General features: G+C 38.6%; 2 protein-coding genes across 7 annotated transcripts in view; one reads left to right on the top strand and one right to left on the bottom strand.

The window, feature by feature from the left end:
- The window catches only part of LOC143034565 (uncharacterized), a 328,538-nt gene extending 320,705 nt beyond the window's left edge, over nucleotides 1–7,833 (bottom strand). For all 6 annotated transcript variants that reach the window (XM_076200807.1, XM_076200808.1, XM_076200803.1 and 3 more), the window contains exon 1: nucleotides 7,614–7,833. In XM_076200807.1, coding sequence (XP_076056922.1) covers nucleotides 7,614–7,717 — 104 coding nt within the window. In that variant the 5' untranslated portion in view covers nucleotides 7,718–7,833. The remainder of the gene's footprint in view (nucleotides 1–7,613) is intronic.
- Nucleotides 7,834–7,979: 146 nt separating this feature from the next.
- LOC143034566 (transmembrane 7 superfamily member 3-like) overlaps nucleotides 7,980–18,492 on the top strand; it is a 40,049-nt gene continuing 29,536 nt past the window's right edge. Inside the window, exon 1 of the mRNA XM_076200809.1 lies at nucleotides 7,980–8,365. Coding sequence (XP_076056924.1) covers nucleotides 8,164–8,365 — 202 coding nt within the window. The 5' untranslated portion in view covers nucleotides 7,980–8,163. The remainder of the gene's footprint in view (nucleotides 8,366–18,492) is intronic.

Below are 18,492 nucleotides of genomic sequence, written 5' to 3'. Positions count from 1 at the left end.
TCTCTTAAGCTTTAATAGTTTGGGAGTACTAACTACAGCCAAACTAATGCAGAATGCATCAAGGAATGTTCCCAGCTCTGCTTTGTAGAACATTCTCCATTTCTTGTATCTAACAAATTCTGGTCAGTTAGCTTTATTGTAATTTGTGTTTTCAATAAAAATACTCACTGGCCAAGCAGCTTTGTGTTGTTACTTTGTTACATGGGCAAAATGTCAGGAGTGAAGATAGTTTGAGGCTGTGTAGTGACAGGCAAGTTTGTAGTAAGAGTATACTATACTAAATTCCCATGCTTCAATAGGCTACAAGTCAAGTATTCATGCACACATCACGTTGCCTGTTGTACAATGATGCATAATAATATATGAAGTTACTGCTGTTATACTTGTTCTCTTTCACCCTGAATAAATATAACATCACAGAAAATGTGATCAAATCTGTTCACAGAATATGAAGGTCAGCAACAACTACAAAATAAATATAATCAGGATATTGATGCCGGCATCCTTGTATACCCCACTTGAGGCTTTTGATACATACATAGGCATCATCCTATTCAAGAGGTTAAGAAGATACTATTCTAGCCCTCTCCAAGTGTGAGATCAATCAATCAATCCACTGCCCCCTAGTCTCTCTTGCAGAAGAGTCATAATCTTTAGGTAACTAGCGATGAGGATGGGAGTTCAGTGGCATGACACCAACTCAATCATGTTTTAATTTAGTAAATTTATTTTATTCTTTTTGTTCCTATTGGCCACAGATCTCAAAGAAAATCACGAATGGCTACCATCAGATTTATGACTTAGTGAAGATCAGACTATATGACACTGTCAATATTTATGCAAGTGGCCCAGTCAAACACACCACTGCCACAGGTCACTTGCAGAAAACCCACAGCTCCCAGGCAAGTAGCAGCAGTCACCACCCTGTCCAACAAGTTACTCCAGGAAGAAATACAACGCTCCTCCCTGGTCATGGCCAGGGTAGTGATAGAACATTCGGTGTCCCCTGCATGACTACTAAATCTATGGTTGCTCATTCCTGTAGCCAAACCCAGTTTGTTGTTGGTATCATTCCAGTGCTCCATGATAACCTGATCCGAGTCACTAATGCTCCTCCATTGCTCTATGGGTGAAAAACAAAGAATGCTGAATTGAAGAGGTTTCTTGACATCTCTGGTACTAAGAACCTTTAGAAAGTCATGAGGTATTGCTGGCATGACTATATCAAACCAGCAACTGCTCAGTGAGGTTCAGTCAAGGCCTATTACCAGCATGTTTTGTGGATAACTGGCTATATCATCATGTGACACACTTCCCTCATGTTGATCCTACTTTCAAGGTCATCTCTACAAGAGACAATACTTGGTGGAGACAAAGAGGACAACCACAGAACTCACGGCTGAGAGCTGTCTGGAATGGGAAGGGTGGCTGCATGGAAACTTGCCCATAGAAACCATGGGGAATGGTGTCCATATGTGAGTGAAGCACCCTGCCCTCCCCCCTATGCATATCCCCCCATTTGATGACCATGTTCATGAGCAAAATGTCAGGTCTGAGGATGCAGTTTGTAGCCTATGATGAAGTGTTGTCTTTTTGGACATATTCTAGAATTTACCATATTTAACATATGCAGCTGGTCAAGGACTATGTTTCTTCTCTGATCTGCAGTGTGAGTATCATATCTAGAATGGTGTGTATTCAGGTCACTGGGGTAAGAATTCTGGGATGTAGTCTTGAGGTATTGATGTCACTGGTGTTGTATGATATGTTGGCAATGTAGGCTGATATTTTTCCTTCTTGTTAACATAGATTGTATTTCTATGTCCCTGTTTAGTGCTTGTTTGGTCTTTCCTGTTCTGTTGGATAATTATATGTTTTCATATACTGTACTAATGAGTCCTCATATGAATTTTGTTTTGTCTATTATGCAGTCTGTAATGTTTGGAGTGTTGTCTGTGATGTATATTATGATTGGGATCTATCTGTCACATATGACAATGGAAGCACCTTTTTTACTTCTTCTTCTTCATCTTCCTTCTTTCTTCTTCTTCTTTCTTCTTGGGAGCAGTGTTTGATGTGGCTCAACAGTCTGATCCTGGCATGGCAGTCTCTATCACAGATGTGGCACACAAAGTTGGTCGGCTGGTCAGAGATCTGGGTCTGCTGTCTCTCTTTCCTCCTTTGTCTTTTGTTCTCCAGCTTGAGATTTCTTTTTTCCTAGCCTCTCCTGACTCCCTTTTGTACAATGCTGCACCATAGGCCATGGTCAGCTGCCATCACTTCCCAACTGTTTGGGTCAATGTCCGTCAGCTTCATGTCTATTTTGCAGATATTCTTGAAGTGCAATGTTGGTTAGCCTGTTGGGTAGCATCTGGTGACCAGCTCACCATACAGGAGCTCCTTGGGGGAGTGTCTATTGTCCATGTGGTGCACGTGCCCATGCCATCACAAGTGACATTGACATAGCATGAGGTGCATGCTGAAGTAGCGTGCTTTCTCCAGGACTGCCATGTTGGTGATTTTGGCCTGCCATCTGATGCCTAGGATCCGTTGAAAGCAGTGAAGGTGGAAGCTTTCCAAACAGTTCTCCTGTCAGGCATACGTGGTCCATGACTCACTACCATACAACAAGGAACCCAGGACACATGGCTGGTGCACCTTGAGCTTGGTGTTCACTGTCAGTTGATTGTTGCCCTACACTCTTTTGGTCAATTTTGCCTTGGCGATGCATTTGGAGATTTTGTCATGTATATTATGCATGTATAAAAAATGTGCTGTCAGTTTTTTTCAAATGTTAATTTGAATCTTCTGTGTTTTGGATCTTTCTGAACAGCAGGTATAGTTAGTGGTATCTATAAGTGTTATGCAGCATGTTTGTTCATGGAGTTAATGCAGATCTTTATGTATGTCAACAGTTTCTATCTCAATAAAGAGTTTGTGAAAGTCTTGATTTGTTTCCAGGGCACCAGTTAATAGTAGAAAACAGAGCAGATACCAGCTTTCAGCTCTTCTGATAAAAAGAAAATATATATATATGGAACTTCATGATACGAGTTCTTAAGTCCAATCTGATTGGAGATGAGGATGTTGACTGGGTTTGGGACATACTTCTTGCTATAGCTCTCCTTCTGCATTCTGGTGCTTCTATTTTGTTAGCACCATAGGTCCACCCTTCATAGACACCCATCCTTGGATGGAAGAGTGACATGGAGTACAATGGCAACGATCCAATAAGAGAAAAAACAGAGTGAGCATGGAGAGAGAAAGAGGTAAGGTTGATGAAAACGCTACAGAAAAAAATGAAGATGAACAGATACACTACAAATCAAAGGTGATGTATGGGAGGATGTGGATATTGCACATTTCAGGTCAGCTAAAGGGGGAGGGAATGAGAGGAAAGTAAACATAAAGGGGAAGGAGTAATAGGGATATCAGTGAACAGAGGCAGGGTTGGCAGAAGGTTTGAGTGAAAAGACAGGTTATGGAGGGGATGTGCCACTCATAGCATTTGTGGTATAAGTTAATCTGATGAAAAAAATGGCTCCAACCTACTAATGCCCACCATAGATGAGAACTCCCTTCCTGCAGATATGGGAATGGAGGTTAAATACAGGGGGGGGGGGGGAATTGCACTGAAAAAATATATGAATACACATAAGCTAATCAGTAAAACCAACCACAAACTCATTTTTTATAAAAACTGATTAAGTTATTTGAATCACTAAACAAAAGAATAGGAACTTCTTTCTCTACTACTAAGTTGGATTTCCTTGACATCACTCTCTTCACAGATAAAATTTCTAGTAAGAAAAAGATCACAAAACCTATATCTCCAAGTATTTCTTGAATAAAGCAACTCAAGTGAGACCAACAATGGGTACCTGCACCACCAATTTTCAATATCTGTCGATGTCCTCACCTTTACTTGAACCAGGACCCAGATCTCTACTTTAATTGCATTTCCTCCACCTTTTCACATAAGGCAAGCTGACATTTAGTAAGTGCCCCTCCCCTTACTGTTGTAAGCAATATAGAAACTGTCTCACACAAACACAGTGCAGACAATGGTCCAGAGTTTCTTTCCAGAGATATATCTATACAAAGTTCCAAGGGCCACTGTTGGCCACTGTGGCGCCATAGATTTTCAGTGAGTAAAATTCAAGGGAATAATTACTATTATCATTGGCAACTCAAGAAATATTTCTTAATATATGGTACCAATATGGCACCACTGACATATATACTGTGGGATGACCCGTCATCCAGGAGGAGCCAAGATAAGAGGGGGGTGGATGGGAGTGGAGTATGTGGAGATGGATTGGGTGGGAGTGAATTTTATGCTTTTTTTTTGGCTACCTCCCTTGTAAGAGGAAAAAAGCCTTTGGTATATGTATGTATGTATATACTGTGGTTTTGAAATGTCATAAAACTTCTAATACCCACAATATTCTGTTTGATTACTTTTTATGAGTTATTTCTGTATAAATTTATAATTCAAATATTGTTTCCCCACTTCAGTTTCAAACATAGGAAATATCTAAAGATATCAAAATATTCCACTAAGAATTAATCACTCAATGGCAACATATATTGTGACAGCATATAGCTGCCTTTAACCTTCTCCTTAAGCAGTATACTATACATACACCCCCTAGCTAGTCCAGTTTTGTCTCACCATTTCTAAGCAGATGCGACTTATCTGACATGTTCACGTTCACATGGGCGCTCCTCTGCCCCATCACTCACTCTGGGTCAATATCTTTCAAATATAACCTTATGAGAAGGGTACCTCATACTCCTCCTTGTTCCAAAGGCATTTAGATATGATTTCAATGCTTTAATGGGGTAAAGTCTCCCATCCATACAGCAAAACTTGGATCACAAGGACACGAGCCTCAGTCTTTTTGCACAGTTACCTATAGTGCCAGATATTCCAGTTGAAGTTATCTATATCTCCAAGTTATCAGTCATCTAGTGACTTACATGTCTGCACCCACTATACACCACAAGGCACATGAACCTCTCCAAGATCTCCCAGGATAGGAACTTCCTATTCAGTCTCATCCTGAACAATTTCTAACGTCTGAAATTTTGCCTTAATTCAAAAGTCACTAAATTCTACTGCTTGTTCACCCTATGACTTAAGACCCACTACTAATACATTCATAAGTTCTGCAAGGAGTCCAGCATCATCAGTAAAGTTTATGTCTGAGATCGAGACATTACTAATGCTAATTCTGCATCCACTAACAGTCAGTTTTACTTATCACCATGTTCATTCCAGCAGTGAAGAGACGTGGAGCAAAGACATATCCTTGCTGTGCCCTAAAATGCACCAGTAAAATGCTAGATATACACCCCTAGATCCACCACACTTATGTGGTCAAGGTACACGGCAGAAATAAGAACGACACTCATCAAGCAGCCCTTACAGCATTAGAATAACATTTATATCAACTGAATGAAACATCCTGAGGTCAATATACATATACTAAAAAGTCCTTTCCTTCTTATCAGAGCGTGTGTGTATGGGAGGGGGGGAGGGGGTCTGAATCAAAGCATACACCTGTCCTCCACCCATCCCGCACCTATCCAAAAACCCATTCCCCACTGCATTGCTCTGGTCAGAGGCATTACTGCAAAACAAAGCACCTCCACAGCAGGGCCTGACAGCCAAAGCTGCTTTATAACCCCTGCTGTTTCATTACATAATGAACCACCCCTCCTTATCTACTCAAGAATTAAAGAGAACAGATAAGAAGAAATCCCTTCATGTCATGTCATTTCTTCATCCATTTATAAATACCCTCCACTCACACCTATATCTTGCCCTCCCCCTTCCTTGCTCAACAGACATTCCTCTTGCATCAAATGTCCCCTTAACCCCATCTATCCACCTCATTCTTGCCTTTTCCACAAGTTCCCCCTTCTTCTGTTCATACTATCTTTATTAGTCTCTTTTTATTCCTTCCTTTAATATTCCCAAACCATCCCAGCAAGCTTTTGCCCATCATATCTGTCAATATAAATTTTTTTCTTAAAAGTTCACGATAGTGCCTGATGAGAATGTAGAGAGCTAGGATCCAGTCACTTGTGGATTTCTTGGACATGAAGACCAACTGTTCATGATGCTGCTACACTTACTCTATGTGACACTATATTCATACTCAAAGCACATGAGCACAGACCTTATCCTGAATATTCAAAAGCTATACCTTTGTAGTTACTGAACAATAGACACCCTTTCTCACTTGGGTACATCTCCACTCTGCAAGAAAGAACCTACTTCCATATCTAGCTACAAACCCCTACTGAGGCTTATGGTGTCACCCAGAAACTATGCAGTTCCCACTAATTTCACACAATCCCTTTGCCTTCTTCATCTTCAGCCCACCAACAACCATCCTTATGACCAGGGAGTTCACCATTAATAACTCCCTGAAATACACAATATGTCTTGTCCACTGTGATCTTCCCTTGTACAATGTCACCATATGATCTGCATCATGACAAGAGTAACAAATTTAAACAAAATTATTACATTACATACTTACGCTAATCTAATTAAGGTCTTGGAAGACTACATATAAACTTAGAAAATGATTAATGTAGCAAAGAATTACAAGTAAAGGAATTCACCCTCAGAACAATATACCTAGGTCTCTTAATCCAACACTTATCAGCTACCATTTGTGCGGACATTTGGGACCAGGACATAAACCCACATCGGGAATTGGGCCAGGACATAAACCCACATCAGGAATTGGTTCAGGACATAAACCCACATTGGGTATTGGCCCAGGACATAAACCCACATCAGGAATTGGCCCAGGACATAAAGCACCACTGATTCCCAAAGAGGGTTTATTTCCTTGACCCAAACATCCATACATGACAGTTGGAGAGATCTGTGTAAACTAAATATACATTCGAATACAAGTAGTACTACAAATAACTGAGGCCTGTAACAAATAAAATCTAACCTTCTCACCTTCTCTTAATTATATATTTTCTATCAAATATTTCCAGGTAGGTGGAAAACAAACACCAAAGTTGAAGACTGAACGAAAAAAAATCTGTCAACTGATAAAACTCCACCCTATCAAAATTCCTACACATCCTAACTTTCCTTGTTAACAATATGCTTTCTTTAGTATTGGAAATATCTCGTTGAATAAATCTTATCAGGAAAACTTTCCGATGAATTTGGTTGCAGTTCCCTTCCAACACCACCATCACTCTTACACATCTCTCTAAAGCTACATAAATAATGAAAGATATTTTAATTGAAAACAGCTCTCCAAGTGCAGGTGAACTACATTTTCATACAATCACAACCACCACTAAATTCGAACTAAAAATATTATGTTTTACATTTAATTACATCCAATACACTCAGCCATTGTTTCCCTTCACTTATTCATCTCTAGACTATATTTACTATATATACTACTGGAAGTTATTTTGCTACACTATTGCATTGCTATTTTTTCATCTATCAAGCTCGCTATACCAATACACGCTGTAAGAATATGCAACCAATGAAGTATACTCATTATGCTAGAAAGCTTGCGTACTCTAGCAAGGAAATGGGTGTGGAGGCGATTCCTTACCTTGCCAATGGTCCAGATCTCTTCGCTTTTGAGCTTAAAAACTTTTCCACAACTGAGAAGTTGCCATTTCTGGCAGCTTCTAGAAATTCGGCGTCCTTTCCCATTCCAAATCCTTATCTGTAACACATTTTCAACTAAAATGATAACACTCTATCACCTACTTCGTCCAAAACATTGATCAACACCAGCTACACTGACAACTATCACCACTGCCATCTTCTGGAAAAGTTTGGCAGCTTAAGATATCTTCAAAGACATCAAGAGTAAATTATCTTTAATATAATTATTCTCGAATATCTATATAATAAAATAATACAGAAATGCGTCAAATATATTTCTGTATTGAAAATTACAGATAAGTCATTATACACTTACCATTTAAGCAAGATATTCAGATATAGATCAAGGGCACATTCAAAGTTGCCTATGCAGTTTGTATGCGCCCACGTTCAATCAGCTGATGCGGATGTAAACAGTGAAGTGGTATATTTAATCCAGTATTTACTTGTCACTCCATAATGTTGAGGCTGCATCATTCATCTTAGTGGCAATGCATTGGTTAATATACGTGGTAGTGTTGATAGCCTCGCACTTCCCAAGTATGGGTGCCGAAACAGCTGAGTTGAGTTCTACTACCAGAACTACAATTTTAGCAACACCCCTTAATCCAGAAGAAAACAGTGAATTGCAATACCAAAAACAGCAGTTACCCAAAGATGCAACCAATAACAGTATGGAATACATTAAACCAGGTAATGTATATCAAGATTGTTACAACCATTTATGCCTACCAGTAGCTGTTAGAGTAAGTTACTTATTGGATCTAATAGCAACCATTAAATTAATTTTAATATTAAGGAGTACATCATTATAAGTCTACCTTCATTCATATTTTATAGAATAGATTAGAAAAACTATCAATGAAAAGGATGGGAAATAGTATTTTATGGAGCTCTTAAATAGACATGAACCAAATAATCTAGTGGAAGTAAAGAGATAAGGAAGAGATTGCAGTATGGTACTTATTATCAATGAAGTATAATAATAAAAGCAATAATTATTGCCTCAGTTTTTATCTGCCAGAAACCCACAGCCCCAAAGTGGCAGGTAGTGGTCCTTTATCTAACTCATAGATCTTTCTGGAAGAAACTTTGGGCTGGTGTCTGCATGATATTAGTTTGGGACTGTCTGCATATCACATGCTAATTGTAGTAGGTGGGGAACAGTCATTGGTTGTCTCTAATTGTCCGCTCTCCTTGTATGAAAAGGTGGAGAAAACACAGTCTATGTTGACAGAGAGTGATTTTGGGCTCAGTCTGAAGACCAAGTGGCTGCATCTCGAAATAGAGATGAAACTGTTGATAGGTTTTGAAAATGGGGACCTGGGAGACGACTCCGACATCCGTCTTGCCAGAGCACCTGCTACAGTCACCTATTTTTGGTCTCTTATGAACTACCATTTGGAACAATAGTTTTAACCACTTCACTCCGGGCCAAAATCTCGCGGGTAGCATTAGCTGCCAGACGTACGTTGTTGTGTCATAATACTCGCATTATAAAAGATAAAGTCACGGCTGTATTGATCATTCTCTCTTTCACCCGTGAATTTTGATAACCATAGAAAATATGATGAAGCCAGTTTACAGAGTATGGGGGTCACGCAGGTACGACTACAATAAATATAATCAAGACGCCGACATCGGCATCCTCGCGTATCCACTTGCTCCTCATGACGCCTACGTAGGCTCCACCGTATGGAAGGGGTTAACTTGTTCGGTATTGTTCTAGCATTTTACGTCTTGGGATACTGTTGGGTCTCTCCCTCAAGAATGTACAGTACCGTAATTTTTTTTTTTTTTTTTTTTTTTTTTTTTTTTTAATCATTATTCACAAGTTTTAGTTTTTGGTCATAGCTCTGCTCAAGGAGAAAAGTTTTTATTATTATTATTATTTAGTTATTTTATTTTTTTATTTCTGATATGTCATTTAAGTCACGCATATACCAACATATGCTTTTACTCAAGAATAATAGACATAGTGCAAGAAAGAAATGGATGTGCTGATTGTGCATTCCTAGACTTGCAAAAAGCCTTTGACAAAGTACCACACAGAAAACTACTAAAAAAACTGGAACACATAGGAGGAATACAGGGAAACCTACTAAAATGGATAGAGGACTTTCTGACTGGTAGAAAGATGAGAGTAGTGCTCAGAGAAAAATATTCAGACTGGAAAGAGGTGATCAGTGGAGTACCGCAAGGATCTGTGCTGGCACCAATAATGTTTGCTATCTATATGAATGACATGGATGAGGACGTGAACTGCTACATGAGCTTCTTTGCCGATGACGCCAAACTGCTAAGGAAAATAGAAACTGATGAGGACTGTGAAGCACTGCAAGAAGACCTAAATAGGGTATGGAACTGGAGTCAGAAATGGGAAGTGGACTTTAATACTAAGAAGTGTAGCATAATGGAGTTTGGAAAAAGCAAAAACAGAATATCAGGAAAATATACAATTGGAACCAAAGAAGTAAAGAAAGTAGGATCCGAAAAAGATTTGGGAGTAATTATCACGAACGACTTGTCCTATGATATACAGATTAACAAAATTGTCGGGGAGACTTACAATTTGCTAAGATCAATAAAAGTGGCGTTTACATACTTGGACGAAGACATGATGAAAAAAATATTGGTTACATTGATAAGGCCTAGATTAGAGTATGCAGCGACATTGTGGTCCCCCAGTACCAAAAAGAATATAAAGAAAATAGAAAGAATCCAAAGAGCAGCTACAAAAATGGCACCTGCACTTGCAAACCTATCATACAAAGAGAGATTGGCTAAACTGGAGTTACCGACACTGGAGCAAAGAAGAGAGAGAGGTGACCTATTGACCATCTACAGAATCATGAAAGGCACAGAGGTACTCGATAGTGAGAACTTACTTAACTGGGACAAAAGAAACACAAGAGGACATGGAAAGAAAATAAAAAAACATAGCTATAGAAGAGAACTGAAGAAAAACAGTTTTCCTCATAGAGTTTTGGACACTTGGAACAAACTGGACAATGAAATAGTATGCGCAAAAACCATTCATGAGTTTAAAAACAAACTAGACACTGCAAGATACAAAGGCGGGACAACACGAGCATAGCTCCCCTTCCCGCAAAATACAACTAGGTAAATACAACTAGGTAAATACATATGAGGCCCCGCATGGAGAAGTGTCCCATGCGACACATTGGCCGGTTTTGATTTACGCACATATAACACTATTTTGGCCCTTCTACTTCAATCAGAGCATGTCGGAAAGGACAAAACGTGACCTGCAATATGGTCGAAACGCTCCTAAAACAAAGTGGTAAAACCTCACGCTCGCTCGGCCGGCGCAAAATAGTGTTATATGTGCGTAACTCAAAACCGGCCATTGTGTCGCATGGAACACTTCTCCATGCGGGGCCTCATATACCTAAGGCTTTTTCCCCCTACACGGGGTCATTTAAGTCACTGGGAGCATATTGAATAGTCTTAGAGAACAATTTTCAAACACACTATCTCATATCATTTTACTGAAGTGTGATTCAAACATTTCATGTTTGTCTTGACTGTTAAAGCAATTCAATTTAATTCAGTCAATCTTTCAAATACTTAGGTTTTTCCGATTATTATTACCCAGCCACTACTTTAGCGACTGTTTTGGGACACTGTTATAGACCAGTCATGCCCCATTTGTCTATGTTAAGCATTAACAATCTCTTCTTGTAGAGGAATAATACACGTGTCCCTCCTATACACTGTTCCCTTGAACCTGTCCTTTACCACCGGGGTAATGGCTCCATGTTATTGTATGGTAAAAATCTGCTCATTAGCATGCAGCTGATACTTTAGGCCCTAAAGTATCAGCTGTATGCTATGGGGCACCCCCATATAGACACTAAAATTTAGGGTCTATATGGGGTGCCCCTATAGACCAGAGCCATTTTATTATACAGTACTACCTCTCATTAATGGACTAAAAGGGGGGTAACGGTGTCCATTGATGTGAATAATCCATTGATTTGGAGTGGTTTTTGGGTGGCATAGTGATTGCATGCACTCAACAACAAAACCAAAAACACAGCGAAAACACCACAAACACAGCTAATTAATGTCCGTTAATGAGAGGTCTCACTGTACTGCTCCCTCCATTATGATGTCCCTGCCACTCTTAATACTGTCCTGTACCACTTCTATAAATATACTATATATTTAAATTTTTGCTTACCCATGTGGTAGGGGAAGAAAGAATACTGCCGCTAAGTTTTCCCACTCAGGTTGTAAAAGGCGGCTAAAATGAAATTTACCTCATAGGCTCTCTGTAGGCCTAAGGGGTAAATTCCCATGAAAAGTCAAGGCATAAGAGGTCTGGGAGGAATTTTCCAACCAGAACCCTAAGGTTTAGGTCCTCTAATGTATGGGTGTGGTACAGATGGAAGTGAAAGGGAAGAGATAGGCATTATGTTTGTGAGAAGGAAGATGGATGTGTTGACACTGAGTGACACTAAATTGAAAGGAGGGATGAGTTTGAGTTTGAGAGTGTAGTGGGGAGAGTATCAGGAGTGAGGAGAGGACAAGAGAGGGAAGGGGTAGCTATACTAGTAAGTAAAGAAATAGGTAAGTATGTGGTGGAGTGGAAGGAGGTTTCTTCAAGATTAATGTGGTTGAAGGTAAAACTAGAAAGGGAGATGTGGGTCTTTATAAGTACATATGGGCCTGGTAGTGAGAAGAGTGTAGAGGAAATGGAGGCTTTAAATGAGTGCATAGAGAGTTTTGGAAGAAATGTCAATGTGCTTTTGGGAGATCTCAGTGCTAGAGTAGGGGATGAACCAATAGACAGAGTGGTCGGGAAGTGTGGAGTGCCTTTAAAAATCATAGTGGATATTTAATGGTGTAGATGTGTTTAGAGAGCTGATGATAGCTAACACAGTGTTTAGGAGAAAGATTAAGCATAATTACACATAGAGGGTGGTGGATGGAAGGGTGACTGATAAGGCTTTAATGGACTATGCTGTAGTATCCAGGAGAAGAGTGGGAAGAGTTTTGGATGTCCATGTTCTTAGGGGAAAGAATGGGGAAATATCAGATTATTTTTTTGGAAGAAGGTAAGTTAAAAGTGGAAGATAGATGGAGAAAGAGGAAAAAGAAAGAAGGTAGGGAGGTGCTTAGAGTAAATTCTTTAAAAGAAAAGGAGCAGGCATACAAGAAGTGTGGGAGGTGGTGAAGGATAGAGTAGAGGAGGAATGGGGGTGTTTCAAGGAGCGAGTAACAAGGTGTGCAAAGATGGTTTGTAGAACAAGGAGGATAGGAGGGAATGGAAGGAAGGGTAGTGAGTGGTGGGATGATGAAGTGAGGAAAGTTGTAGAAGAGAAGAAGCGAACATTCGTGAGCTAGTTTCAAAGTAGGACAAGAGAAACATATGAGAGTTAAAAAGAAGAGAAGCAAAACATAAAGGAGACAAAAAGTAGGGCAGATGGAAAATGGGGGAGGATTATGACAGAAAAATTTGAAAGTAATAAAAGGATGTTTTGGAAGCTGAGAGAGAAAGGGGAGGCAAATCAAGTAGAGAAGAAAAAGTAAAAGGTGCAGATGGAGAGATGATAATGGAAGAGAAGGCAGTAAGGGGAAGATGGGCAGAGTATTTTAGGGAGCTGCTAAATGTGGAGGATAGGGAGGGAGTGGTAGTGGCTTTGGGATAAGCAAAGAAAATGACAGTGATAGGTGAGGAAAAAGGAGAAATAAGAAAAGATGAGGTGGAAGTTATTATTAAGATAATGAGACCAGGCAAGGCACCTGGGTTAGATGGATGTCATGCAGCGTGTCTGAAGAAGGGAGGTACAGTAATAGTGGCCTGGCTAGTGAGGTTGTTTAATGTGTGTCTAGGGAAGGGTAGAGTGCTGGAGGACTGAAGGAGTAAATGTATAGTTTTACTTTGTAAGGGAAAAAGGGACAAATGTGAGTGTATTAGTTTCAGAGGAATCAGTTTGTTGAGTGTAATGAGGAAAAGGCCCTTGGTATATGTATGTATGTTTGTTGTGACTTTCTTTCATTTAGTTCTCTTGTTATTAATCTTTTTATATCGCTACAGTTACTGGTCTGTTCATAAGATAACCTTCCAATTATCTTAATGTATATTTACTAATACCTTTAGATTTCAAATCATCTTGTAATATACCATGAACTGCAGTACCAAATGCTGCACTAAGATCAAGCATAGTCAATGTTCCACTCTTTCTGTTGTCTATTATTCTTACTAAATCATTCATCACTAAGTAAAGGGTTGTTTTTGTCAAGTGACTTTTCTTTACACTTCAAATTATTTTCTAGTATCATTTCATTATTATTCAAGTGTCTAAAGAATTTTTCACATATTGCTGTTTCTATGACTTTTGACAAATACACCAAGTTTGATAGATCTATATAAGTTCAGGTCTTTTCAATATCCATTTCTTTTATATGACCCTCTGGTGTAGTGTTAGTGTTTTGACTTCTCATGCAGAAGTCTAAGCTAAAGCCTCACAGCTTGAAAGCTTCAATAACACTGCAAGTCATTAATGTCCCCTCCGAACGAAAGGATGGTGTGTGAGTATGTGTGTCTATGTCTGATTCACCACAGTTTTGGATCATGTGTTGGGCATATAATTAACAATTATCACCCTTCTACATGAGAGCTCAGAGCTCATATATGGCCCAATCGATAGGTAATACTGTGACCTTACACATACACACACAAGAAAGGGATAGATGAGTTGATTGTGCTTTCCTAGACTTACAAAAAGCCTTTGGCAAAGTACCACTAAAAATGATTAAAAAAAGTGAAAACATAGGAGGGATACTAAGTGAACTACTAAACTGGATGGAGGATTTCTTGCATGGGAGGAAAATGAGGGTTGTGCTCAGAGAAAAGAGTTCAGCTTGGGAGATGATTAGTGAAGTTCCACAGGGATCAGTATTGGCTCCAATAATGTTTGCTATTTATGTGAATGACATGGCTAAAGATGTGGAATGTTGCATGAGCTTCTTTGCAGAAGATTCTAAATTGCTGAGGAAAGTGAATACTGTACTGAAACAGATTGTGAATCACTGCTGAGAAACCTGAACAAGGTTTGGAAATGGAGTCAGAAGTGGGAAGTAGACTTCAACATCAAGAAATGTAGCATAATGGAATTTGGAAAAAGTAAAAAAAAGAATATCAGGACAATAAAATCGGAACAAAGGAAGTAAAGAAAGTGGGATCTGAAAAAGACCTGGGAGTAATCATCACAAATGACATGTCCCATGATAAACATATAAACAAAATTGTTAAAGAATCCTACAACTTGCTAAGATCAATAAAGGTGACTTTTATCTATTTGGATGAAGAAATGATAAAAAAATACTAGTCACACTAATAAGGCCTAGACTGAAGTATGCTACAACACTTTGGTCACTGAGTACCAAAAAGAATATAAAGAAAATTGAAAGAATCTAGAGAGCAACTACGAAGATGGCCCCAACACTTTCAAACCTGTCATATCAGGAGAGATTGTCAAAACTGGATTTACTGACTCTGGAACAAAGAAGAGAAAGAGGTGACCTGCTGACCATCTACAGAATCATGAAAGGCATGGAAATCCTTGATAGAGAGGACTTACTAAATTGGGATAAGAGAAATACAAGGGGACATGAAAAGAAATTCAAAAAGGGTAGTTATAGAAGAGACCTGAAAAAAAAACAGTATTCCACACAGAGCAGTGGATGTCTGGAACAAACTGGATGAAACAATAGTGTGTGTAAAAACTATACACAAATTTGAGAGCAAACTAGACGATGCAAGATACAAAGATGGGACACCATGAACATAGCTCCCCTTTCTTTGAAATATGACTTGGTAAATACACATACACACACACAACTCCTTGCCCACCAGAGTTGGAGTGCCAGCTCACAGGGATGCTGAAATTGTCAACTCTGGGTGGGACTCGTGCTCTGATCACTGAATTAGCAGTTAAGAGGGATATTACTCCACCATTGAGCCATGTATGTGTATTTACCTAGTTATAATACACAGGCAAGGAGCAATGCCTGTTGGATCCTATATTCTACTCTCCTATCTATCATATCTAACTTCAAATTCAGGTACAGTTTCAACATAATCTATATCCTTGATTTCTAGTTATCATAAATTTGAATTCATGTATTCTAGTTTGGGCTATATCACCTAAGCTATTCCAAGTATCTATGCATCTATTTGGAAAACTGTATTTCTTCACATCCTTTAGTCTCCCTTGATTTGTTTTCATGACCTCTTAAAACCTTCTTATCCTAAATAAAGACTCTTCTGCCAATGTAATGTATCCCCTTTAGTGACTTGAATATGGTACTTTATTCATATCACCCCTTTCTCTTTGATCTTTCAAAGTTGGTAGACCCAGTGTTTTTAGTCTTTCCTCATATGGTTTATCTACCAGGCTGGTAGCCAGTTTAGTTGCTGACATATGTATTCTATCTTGCTTAGACCCTTCATTCTGTCTGGGGACCATACCACTGATGCATATTCCAGTCTTGGATGGAGCAGGGTTTGATGGATTTTTCATCATCTCTTTATTCATATAGGGAAAAGCCATGTTAATGTTTTGCAGCAGTCTGTAAGACCCTTCCACAATCCTGCTGACATGTGACAGGTCGTCTTGTATCAACACTCCTAAATCATTTTCCTCCTTTGCTTTTGTAATGGGTTTCCTTCCCAAGGAATAGGTATTGCCCATTTCCAGTACTATAATTTTTTTTATCTATTTATTTATTATTATCATTATTATTATTATTATATATATATATATATATATATATGTATGTATATTTATATATATGTATATATATATATATATATATATATTTTTTTTTTCTTCTTTCTTTCTTTCTTTCTTTTTTCATTTTCAGTAACCAACAGTCCTCCTCATTTTTCACTCTTCAAATTATTTTTGCATCATCAGTAAACATGTTTTTATAGGTTTTTTGTACCTTCCATCATGTCATTGACATAACAAGAAACATTATTGGAGCAAGTTCTGAACCTTGTTGAACTCTGCTTGTTACTGCTGTCCATCTTGACATCTTATCCTTTACTACTGCCTAATGTATCTTCCCTTCAAAAAATCTTTCATCTGTTTGAGCAGTTTGCCTCTTAATATCCCGATATGCTCTAATTTCTAGATAAATTAACTGGGAGGTTCTGTATCAAAAGCCTTCCCTAGGTTGAGGTACACACACTCTACCCACCCTTCTCTTATGCAACACATCAATTACTCTTGTGTAAAAGCTGAAAAGGTTCGGTGCACATTACCTTCCAGATCTGAATCCAAAAACTCTGTCTACCAGAATGATTTCTTCAAAATGTTAGGTCCATTGGTCTTTCAGAATCTTTTGACATAATTTAATTATGGTGCTGGTCATTGATGCCAACCTATAATTTAGTGACGTTTCCTTACTTCCACCCTTGTGAATTAGTACCAAATTAGCACTTTTCTAATCAAGCAGCAGTATGCCTTTTTTTAATGAACATAAAATAAGGCTCTGAATCTTGTCCACTGATTATTCCCTACATTCTTTAAGTATCCAGTTTGAGATCCTGTCAGGTTCTAAAGCTTTTGTCACAGCCAATGATTAAAAAAAAATTGAGGACTTCCCTTTTTTATATATTCATATCTTCCAAACCTGAATTCTTGCTCCCCTCAATTTCCTAAAAAAAAAAAAAAAATCTCTTTTGTGAGGACAGATTAGAAACTTTCATTTATTGTTTCTGCCTGAGCTGAGGCTTCTTCAAAGACCTCACCACCCACTATTACCGTACTTTGACGATTACTTCCCTGTGTCAGAATTTACTATTTATTAACCTTTAAAGCAGTTTTGGTTTATCTTTGCATTTATCTACAACACCTCTGTCAGAATTTCTTTCTTCTTCCTGTTGATTCTTGTATAGTTGTTTCTAGTTTGTTTATAAGTGTTCTTTTGTTTTATTAATTCTCTTCCTTCATTTTCCTCGAGCCATATCCCCAACTTTTTTTTTTCAGTCTCACCTTTAGTTGAACCAATCTTGTATCTGCTTCTTCCTTCCACTAATCTTTGGCACATATTTGTTCACTTCCAAATTATAAATATCAAGGAAGATTTCCCATTTCCTCATTATCCCTGTGGTATTCATGAATTCCTCCCAATCTGCTTCTTTAAAGAATTTCTCCAACTCTAAGTAATCTGCCTTCCCAAAATTGAGTCTCCCTTGCCTGTATGACTCCTTCCTTGGCTCTGTCTCCTCATCCAGCTAAAATTAATTCGTTACATGGTCACTCATTCCTATGCATCAAAGGTAGTTCAAGGAGCTGAAGATGTCTGGCTCTTTAGTTAGTAATAGATCTAATATTGTGGGAATGTCATCTCCTATTACCCAAGTCACTTTCTTTACCCAATGGGCCATTGTGTTCTCTATTGCTGTACTTAACAGGGTGTTTCCCAAGAAATCTGATTTGCCACTTTCTTCCCAGTCCTCACACTTGACCTCACTGCAATTAGAATTTCCAATAAGGACTAAATTGTAACTTTGTTCAATATTTTTTAGATGAGTTGTGTCTACAAATTTCTTGATATTCAACTTCATTCCAAGTTCTTGTCTTGGGAGGGGAGACCATATGCCACTATGAAGTCTCTTCCATTCTGCCCTTTAAATCTAATATTTAGGTGAACTACTTCAGGCTGGCCTTCACTTATATTTGTTTCTTCCACTTATATATAACTTTTCTCAGCAACCACAACTCCTCTACCCTTTTTATTTTCTCTGTCTCTTCTCCAGAAGGTGTATCTACTGTTCC

This window comes from Oratosquilla oratoria, chromosome 17 (assembly GCF_046742065.1).
Source record: "Oratosquilla oratoria isolate Oo_2021 chromosome 17, ASM4674206v1, whole genome shotgun sequence".
NCBI classification, from domain to species: Eukaryota; Metazoa; Arthropoda; class Malacostraca; order Stomatopoda; family Squillidae; genus Oratosquilla; species Oratosquilla oratoria.
This window is presented reverse-complemented; position numbering and strand designations above follow the sequence as displayed.